Source organism: Mustela erminea, chromosome 9, assembly GCF_009829155.1.
Source record: "Mustela erminea isolate mMusErm1 chromosome 9, mMusErm1.Pri, whole genome shotgun sequence".
Classification (NCBI taxonomy): domain Eukaryota; kingdom Metazoa; phylum Chordata; class Mammalia; order Carnivora; family Mustelidae; genus Mustela; species Mustela erminea.
In genome coordinates, this window is record NC_045622.1 from 97,531,436 (window position 1) to 97,541,324 (window position 9,889).

The window sequence follows — 9,889 nt, forward strand, 5'->3', positions numbered from 1 at the left end:
AGACTATCCAAGCAAAGGTGGGTGGCAAGCCAGCCTTGTGGAGTGGGGGTCCTTATTATGTCCCCATCACACACTGCACTGACAGGGTGACAAGCAGAGTTAAAGCATAATCAATTACATTCTGACACTCTTATCAGTTGTACCCCTACAGAGTTATAATTTGTTTTTAAACTCATCTTTCAAAACAGCATCATGGAAAGATATTATTTGTTCTGTTTGTCAGATGAAAATTCCAGGCTTTCTAGGGTTTCTGTACTGTTCAGTGTCACACGGCCAGGAAACAGCTGTGCTATGATTGTAGCCAGGACTTCTGATTCTAAACTCAGGGTTCTGTGGCCAGGTCACAGTGCCATGGCTGCTCTCCCGTTCATGGAGGACTGGTCTGGATGGCAAGCTGGCTGTCAAGTGCAGGAATATCCACTTTGGATACCTTCCTGTTTGCTGACTGGCTTGTTTCTGTGGGAATCACCACTTCGGAGGCTGTGATGGTGGATTATCTGTGTCTGATCACCCTCTGTCAGTCCTTGGAGGCCACTGCAGTGCATGTTAGGGTTTCTCTAGCATGCCTTTGCTTCAGGAGGCAGTCCTGACACCCACTTCAGGCTCTTTCCCTTTGTGGAATTGCTGTGCTCTGAGGCCCTGAGTGCACATGAGGGGATGTCTGCTGGGCCATCCCCGTGGAGTGGTAGGCTGTTATGGAATGTGCCTGACTTTTGAATTATTTCTTAGACATTGGTCAGAACTATTGAAGCAGTCTGCTACTGACTCACATCTCCCTCTGCCATCTCTCCCTTTATGGACGATGGCTGAAGTTGGTGACTGTCCTTCCCCCCTCCAGCTTTTTAAAAACAACTGCAGGGGAGCCTGGTTAGTTCCACAGGTTGTGGGATAATTGAGGTTGAGAAGGTCTATAAAAGGCCTAAGACTGATGATTCACAGACCTGTACCCCTGAAATAAATAATACATTATATGTTAATAAAAAATAAAAATAAAAAAATAAAAGGTCTATAAAAGTTCTGTAAAAAATTGGTTCCACATCAAGGTATAAGATAAGACTGACTTGAAATCTAAATTATACAACCAGTATGAGACCCACTTCAGGAGCATAAGATTAGTGGAAGCATTTAAGTCTTGAAGAATTCAGACCTCAGTTCAGGTATGAACTGTGAGGACTTGATTGAATCTCTGAGGCTCAATTTTCTCATGTAGAAAATATCCTCTCATTTTTGTTGTAAGAATTCTTTAGCTAATGTAGGTGTGTCTGCATTAGAGAAAACCCTTTGAGGCAGCATTATTACAAACTCAGTTCTATTTTGGGACTGATATCAAACACTTGATGATTGTTTTTTCGTCTACTTGTCTCAAGGAGAACATGTTTTGGAGGAGCCCAAGGCTGAGAGGGGACTCAAGAGGGGAAGAATGAAAATTGTCTTCAACACCTGAGAAGGATTTTTCTAAGTATTGGAGGAGAGTTCTTTGATTTCTTGATTCTAGTCCACTAGCCCCTGTGCTTTAAAACATGGCAACTGTAAACAATGTGACTGAAATCATTCTCTTGGGGTTTTCCCCCAAACGGGATGTGCAGAAGATCATTTCTGTGATGTTTCTCCTCATGTACACAGCCATTGTGCTGGGTAATGGCCTCATTGTGGTGACAGTCATGGCCAGCAAAGGGCTCACCTCCCCCATGTATTTCTTCCTCAGCTATTTGTCCTTTGTGGAGATCTGTTACTGCTCTGTCACAGCCCCCAAGCTCATTCTTGACTCTTTCATTGAAAGGAAAACCATTTCCCTCAAGGGATGCATCACTCAGATATTTTTCCTCCATTTCTTTGGTGGCACTGAGATCTTTCTCCTGACAGTCATGGCCTATGACCGCTACGTGGCCATCTGTAAACCCCTGCACTACACTGCCATCATGAACCGGCGTGTGTGTGGCCTCCTGGTGGGTGCAGCATGGGGTGGGGGCTTGCTGCATTCTGTTGGGCAAACGTTCCTCATTTTCCAGCTACCCTTCTGTGGCCTCAATGTCCTTGACCACTACTTCTGTGATGTCCACCCTGTGCTGAAGCTGGCCTGCTCAGACACCTTCCTTATTGGTGTGCTCATCATCATAAATGGTGGCACCATTTCAGTGGTCAGCTTCATGGTACTACTTGCTTCCTACGTAGTCATCTTGAACTCACTGAGGACGCGGACCTCAGACGGTCGGCGCAAGGCGCTGTCCACCTGTGCCTCTCACATTGCCGTTGTGGGTTTGTTCTTCATTCCCTGTTCCTTTGTCTACTTGAGGCCTTGTGTCACCCTCCCTGCAGATAAGATAGTTGCTGTGTTTTACACAGTGATCACACCTCTCTTAAACCCCCTCATTTACTCCTTCAGGAATGCTGAAGTGAAAAATGCCATGAAGAGACTGATGAGGAGGACAGTGATTTGGGAAGAGAAGTAGATGATTTTGTTGGGGGAAATAGGAGGAACAAGGGTTGGGAAGTTGGGGCAGTGAGATCTCACTCTGTCTCTACCTTTAATTGATGGGCTGGCCTTTCTTGGTCAGTCACCTTTTATTTTTTTCTTTAAATTTCGGTTTTCTCATCTTTATGGGATCGGACAGGATGAAGGAGCCTCTAGAATGAGGTCTACAGGTCTTCTACTGATGCATTTTCATATTTGACAGTGACCTTGAGGCAGGTTGGCTGTTTTTGAAAGAATGAACTCTTCTAGAAAACCAGGTTCTTTCTGGGAATAATAAAGAGGTTAAGTAGAAGAGGAGGAGGGCTGCCTTGGGGTCATTGTCCGTGTGTCTTTTGTGTTGGAAGAGCCTGAACCTTTGGATTTGGGGAGGAGGAAGGTAGGGAGAGATACAGAAGTCACTCAAATGCTTAGACATTTTATTAACTTGATATACTGAAGGTTTGCCCAGTGAATTCTGGGCAGCCCAACTGACCTAGAAGGGTTTAGTGCACAGAGCAGAAGTCATTAGAGCTTCAGATGTAAAAGTGGTTGTTATCTTTCTCTTTTCTTCTCAATAATCTAATTGAGATAGCAATATTACATCACTGAACACAAACACTCACTCTTGATATTGTTTCTGAGAATAATATTTATGGGCCCAGCATGCTTCCGCTGCACAACAAGAATAATATTTATAAATAAACAAGGAACATGTATGTTTATGTATATTTTACTATTAACCAGGATATTTCATATATTTTATCTCATTTAATCCTAAAACACTATGGTGACCCTGATATGAGGAAGTGGAGATGCAACATGGGGGCTTAAGAGGGTAGGAGAAGAATAAATGAAACAAGATGGGATTGGGAGGGAGACAAAACATAAGTGACTCTTAATCTCACAAAACAAACTGAGGGTTGCTGGGGGGAGGGGAGTTGGGAGAAGGGGGGTGGGGTTATGGACATTGGGGAGAGTATGTGCTATGGTGAGTGCTGTGAAGTGTGTAAACCTGGCGATTCACAGACCTGTACCCCTGGGGATAAAAATATATTATATATTTATAAAAAATTAAAAAAAAAAAATAAAAATTAAAAAAACCCCACTATGGTGAGGTGGGTGTGACTCTCCTCTTTTATAGATGAAGAGACTGAATCTTGGGGAGATCAATATTTTGATCAAGGTCACACAGCCTAAGTTCAAACCTAGTTCTGCCTGATTTCTAAGCCTTTGCTCTCTGTGTACATTCCTCTGCTTCTCCTTAGAGATCACTGAGCATAAATACTTCTAAATCTCTGAATTCCAAATCTGAGGGCTGATATTCTCCTTATTGTTGGGTATTTCCCTCCAGAATCATTTCAGAGCAAATAAAAATTGTTTTTAAAAACTATGTAGCATGAACTGCCTTATGAGTGTTCACAGGGATTTCTGGGTCTGTAGAAAACTAGTGTCTGAGATGCCAGATCTGGAAGTAGAGGGTAGGAAATTAGGAAGATATGAAGCTTCTTTTAGCTCAAGGTCCTCTTCTAGTGCAGGCAAAACATGGGCATTGAACTGCAAGAATTACCTAATTCATGGGATTAAAACTCAATATGCTGGCCAAAGAGAGATTTTTTTCCCCCTTATGACATAATGTTGAAAACAGAATCATTCTTGAGAATACCATACAGATTGGAAAATGGGTAACAGGAGTCAAAATCTATGGGGTGCCTGGGTGACTCAATGGGTTAAGCCTCCGCCTTCGGCTCAAGTCATGATCCTCAGGGTCCTGGGATCGAGCCCTGCATTGGGCTCTCTGCTCAGTGGGAAGCCTGCTTCCCCCCCACCTCTCTGACTGCCTCTCTGCCTACTTGTGATCTCTCTCTCTTTCTGTCAAATAAATAAAGTCTTAAAAAAAAAAAAAACTATATGAGTTGAGAACCCACAAATAAATTTCCTAAAATTAAATCTCAGGAAAGTGCTGCCCCACAGGTGCTACAATGTTCACTTTGCAGTGCAGGAAAATGCAGCTCAAAGATTCTTCCAAAGCCTTTGATATTTTGTCTACTTGAGTTGTTTGTCAACTATATTTCAGAGTCCAGAATTCTTCACAGGTGAGTTCAGGATCTTCCTGTGTTGCTGTCTTGAACACCCCCTCTGAAGAGAGAGAGAGCGTGCACATGCAAGAAGAAGGAAAGGAAGAGAGAAAATCTCAAACAGGCTTCACCCCCAGTGCAGACCCCAATGTGGGCTTCTATCTTATGACTTGGCATGACCTAAACTTAAATCAAGAATCAGATGCTTCACTGACGGAGCCACCCAGGTTCCCTATCACCTCTCTGATTTTCGAGTGTTGAAACAGCCTTGCTTTCTTAAGATAAACGCCACAGGGTCTATTATCGCTTGTATACATTCCTGCATTTTATTTAAATGTATTTTAGTCAGAATTTTTTGCATCTATGTTCATGAGTGATGTTTGTGATTTCCTTTTTTTAAAAATTAATTTATTTATTTTCAGAAAAATAGTATTCATTATTTTTTCATCACGCCCAGTGCTCCATGCAATCCATGCCCTCTATAATACCCACCACCTGGTACCCCAACCTCCCACCCCCCCACCACTTCAAACTCCTCAGATTGTTTTTCAGAGTCCATAGTCTCTCATGATTCACCTCCCCTTCCAATTTACCCCAACTCCCTTCTCCTCTCTAACACCCCTTGTCCTCCATGATATTTGTTATGCTCCACAAATAAGTGAAACCATATGATAATTGACTCTCTCTGCTTGACTTATTTCACTCAGCATGATCTCTTCCAGTCCGGTCCATGTTGCTACAAAAGTTGGGTATTCATCCTTTCTGATGGAGGCATAATACTCCATAGTGTATATGGACCACATCTTCCTTATCCATTCGTCCGTTGAAGGGCATCTTGGTTCTTTCCATAGTTTGGCGACCGTGGCCATTGCTGCTATAAACATTGGGGTACAGATGGCCCTTCTTTTCAATACATCTGTATCTTTGGGGTAAATACCCAGGAGTGCAATGGCAGGGTCATAGGGAAGTTCTATTTTTAATTTCTTGAGGAATCTCCACACTGTTCTCCAAAGTGACTGCACCAACTTGCATTCCCACCAACAGTGTAAGAAGGTTCCCCTTTCTCCACATCCTCTCCAACACATGTTGTTTCCTGTCTTGTTAATTTTGGCCATTCTAACTGGTGTAAGGTGATATCTCAATGTGGTTTTAATTTGAATCTCCCTGAGGGCTACTGATGATGAACATTTTTTCATGTGTCTGATAGCCATTTGTATGTCTTCATTGGGGAAGTGTCTGCTCATGTCTGATGCCCATTTTTTTTATATGATTATCTGTTTTGTGTGTGTTGAGTTTGAGAAGTTCTTTGTAGATCCTGGATATCAACCTTTTGTCTGTACTGTCATTTGCAAATATCTTCTCCCATTCCGTGGGTTGCCTCTTTGTTTTGTTGACTGTTTCCTTTGCTGTGCAGAAGCTTTTGATTTTGATGAAGTCCCAAAAGTTCATTTTTACTTTTGTTTCCTTTGCCTTTGGAGACGTATCTTGAAAGAAGTTGCTGTGGCTGATATCGAAGAGATTACTGCCTATGGTCTCCTCTAGGATTCTGATGGATTCCTGTCTCACATTGAGGTCTTTTATCCATTTTGCGTTTATCTTTGTGTACGGTGTAAGAGAATGGTCGAGTTTCATTCTTCTACTTATAGCTGTCCAGTTTTCCCAGCACCATTTATTGAAGAGACTGTCTTTTTCCCACTGTATATTTTTTCTTGTTTTGTTGAAGATTAATTGGCCATAGAGTTGAGGGTGCATATCTGGGCTCTCTACTCTGTTCCACTGGTCTATGTGTCTATTTTTATGCCAGTACCATGCTGTCTTGGTGATCACAGCTTTGTAATAAAGCTTGAAATCAGGTAATGTGATGCCCCCAGCTTTATTTTTGTTTTTCAACATTTCCTTAGCGATTCGGGGTCTCTTCTGATTCCATACAAATTGTTGGATTATTTCCTCCAGCTCTTTGAAGAATACCGGTGGAATTTTGATCAGAAGGGCATTAAAAGTGTAGATTGCTCTAGACAGTATAGACATTTTAACAATGTTTATTCTTCCGATCCAAGAGCATGGTCTGCCATCTTTTTGTGTCTTCTTCAATTTCCTTCATGAGCGTTCTGTAGTTCCTCAAGTACAGATCCTTTAAGTCTTTGGTTAGGTTTATTCCCAGGTATCTTATGGTTCTTGGTGCTATAGTAAATGGAATCAATTCTCTAATTTCCCTTTCTGTATTTTTATTTTTAGTGTATAAGAAAGCCACTGATTTCTGCACATTGTCTTTGTATCCTGCCACGTTGCTTAATTGCCGTATGAGTTCTAGTAGTTTGGGGGTGGAGTCTTTTGGGTTTTCCATATAAAGAATCATGTTGTGATTTCCTTTTTAAAACATTTTTTGTTAGGTTTTGGTGGTAGAGTTATGCTGTTTGGATGAATTACTTGGGAAGTTTTCTCTTCTATTTTAAAAAACATTTAGTAAATTTGGTGTTATTTCTCCTTTAAGTGGTCTTAGCTTGGAATTCTTTTGGTGTGTGTGTTTGTAAACTGTGGGTTCGATTTATTTAACAAGATACAGGGCTATTCAGGTTTTCTGTCTCATTTGGGTCAGTTATGTAAGTTGCTTTTTTTGGGGGGGAGGAATTTATACTTTAACCTGAGCTGTAGAATTTGATGAGCTTAAGTCAACAAATGACATTAATATTAAAACTTAAGGTTATTCATAATATTCTCTCATTATCCTTTATTTTCTGAAGAAGGTGTAGTGCTAATCTTTTCCTTTCTCAGATTAAAAATTTGTGTTTTCTTATTTTTATTTTTGTCTTTTTTTTTTAACTTCAAAGCCTATTTAGGGATTTCTTAGTTCTCTTCATATCTTCGCAGAATCATTGTCTGGCTTTTAGAAAAAACATTTTCTATTTTTGTTTTCTATGTGATTAATACCTATCTTCTTTTTTTCCTTCTACTTTGATTATATTTACATTTTCTCTTATTTCTTTTCTCTCTCAAGGTATAGACTTAGTTCATAGATTTTACACTTTCTTCATTTTTAATATAAGAATTTAAAATTGTAAAATATCTTTTTTTTAAGGTTTTATTTATTCATTTGGGAGAGAGAGAGAGAGAGAGGGAGAGAGAGAATGAGATGGGAAAAGGTCAGAGGGAGAAGCAGATTCCCCGTACAGCTGGGAGCCCGATGTGGGACCCAATCCCTTGACTCAGTGATCATGACCTGAACCAAAGGCAGTTGCCCAACCAACTGAGCCACCAAGGTGCCCCAAAACTGTAAAATATCTTTACGCAATGCTTTAGCTGCCTCCCACAAAATTTCTCATGTATTTTCATTATTATTCAGTTGAAATGTCTTCTAATTTTTAAAAATGACTTCTTTGACCATGGGATTATTAACAAGTACAGAGTTTATTTTTCCAAATAGTTGTTTTCTTTCCTTGATATCTTCTTTTACTGATTTCTAGTTTATCTTTTTCCTTTCTTTTTTCTTTTTTGTTTAAATTCTATTAGCTAACATATAGTACATCATTAGTCTCAGATATAGTGTTCAACAATTTATCAATTGTGTGTAAAATCCAGGCTCATCACATCACATGCCATTCTTGATGCCCATTACCCAATTATCCCATCCCCCCCACCTCTTCTCCAGAAAACCTTGGTTTGTTTCCTGTAGTTAAGAGTCTCTCAGGTTTTTTCTCCCTCAACAAAGACTTCCCATTCAGTTTTCCCTCCCTTCCCTTACAATTTCTGGGCTGTTTCCTATGTTCTCACACATGAGAGAAACCATATGATAATTGTCTTTCTCTGATTGACTTATATCACTTAGCATAATACCCTCCAGTCCCGTCCATGTTGATACAAATGGTAATATTCATCCTTTCTGATGGCTGCATAATATTCCATCACACACACACACACACACACACACACACACACACACACACACACCCCACATCTTCTTAGTCCATTTAGCTGTTGATAATAGACATCTTGGCTCTTTCCACACTTTGGCTATTGTGGACACTGCAGTTATGAATCTTGGGGTGCAGGTGCCCTCTAATTTCTAGTTTAATTCCACTGTGAATGATGTCATTTTTTTTTCATTTATTTGAAACTTGTTTCATGGCCTGTTGTAATGTCTATCTTGGTGAGCGTACCACATATGCTTGAAAGAGTAGGTATTCAGTTTTAGGGTTCTATGCTCTACAAATATCAGGTAGGTTAAGGTGGTTCATATGATGTTGTTTGGATCTATGTTTTTAGTGATTTTTAAAACTGAATCCTATTTCTTTCTTTCTTTTTTTTTTTTTTAAGATTTTATTTATTTATTTGACAGAGATCACAAGTAGGCAGAGAAGCAGGCAGAGAGAGAGGAAGGGAAGCAGGCTCCCTGCTGAGCAGAGAGCCCGACGTGGGGCTCGATCCCAGGACTCTGGGATCATGACCTGAGTCGAAGGCAAAGGCTTAACCAACTGAGCCACCCAGGTGCCCCCTGAATCCTATTTCTGCTTGCTGGGGTGTGTCATAGTGGTGGTGTTAAAATCTCTAGCTATTATTGTGGAATTATATACAGATTTCTTTCAGCCCAAGAAAGAAAACACTGCAGATGAGAGAATGGCATATCAGAGATCTTAAGCCACTTGTTAAAGGTTATGTATCTCCAGGTGGCAAAGTCAGCATTTAAGCAAGGCAACTTGACTCCTTAGTTCATACTTTAAAGCACCCTATTATGTTGCCCACCCCCCATGTCTGTCTTATGTTCCTCACAGGGAAGAAATGCTTTTCAAAATGTTATGGTAACATAAGGCAAGAGTCAAATGTCAAGTTTAGTTTAAACTGGTCTTTGTTACTTAAAAAAAAAACCAATAAAAAATCCATTCCTATTTAATACCAGCTACTTATATTTCTATATTTCCATATAATATATATTATATTTAATACCTCCTCAAATAGATAGCATAAAACCATGTTTGTATAGTAATTGCTTAATAACTACTGCTGAATGAACGAATTTGGGATGATTCAGCACAGAGATCCAAAGTCAGGATAAAAACAGTGGCTCCCTTGGCCTGTCAAGTTTGAACCACTAAGTTAATGTGACAAGGGGGAATGGCTGTCCCTATGGCCCACTCTTCTAACTGGGATGCAATGCCCCTGGGGTCTCATTAGCAAGCCTCAAGGCACTCTTGCGAACCATGAATGTGCTCTTGCTTCCAAAGAGGAACTCACTTCTGGCAATGGCTTTGGCTGGCGTGACTCCACATACGCTTCCCTGAACCTTCTGTGTTTAAAAATTTTACTGCAGCCTTTCACTTCTCTGACTTCTTGACTTCTTGACGTCCGTGGCTCCACTGAAGAGAGTGGA

General features: G+C 40.5%; 1 protein-coding gene across 1 annotated transcript; it reads left to right on the forward strand.

Moving 5' to 3' along the window:
- Positions 1 to 1,520: 1,520 nt before the first annotated feature.
- LOC116599686 (olfactory receptor 4X1-like) lies at positions 1,521 to 2,450 on the forward strand. The gene has a single exon (XM_032359669.1). The coding sequence runs from the start codon at positions 1,521 to 1,523 to the stop codon at positions 2,448 to 2,450; it is 930 nt and encodes a 309-aa protein (XP_032215560.1).
- The last annotated feature ends 7,439 nt before the right edge of the window (positions 2,451 to 9,889 follow it).

Bases quoted from the DNA above. Each gene is read 5' to 3' on its own strand.
- LOC116599686 (XM_032359669.1), top strand. From the start codon at position 1,521: ATGGCAACTGTAAACAATGTGACTGAAATCATTCTCTTGGGGTTTTCC.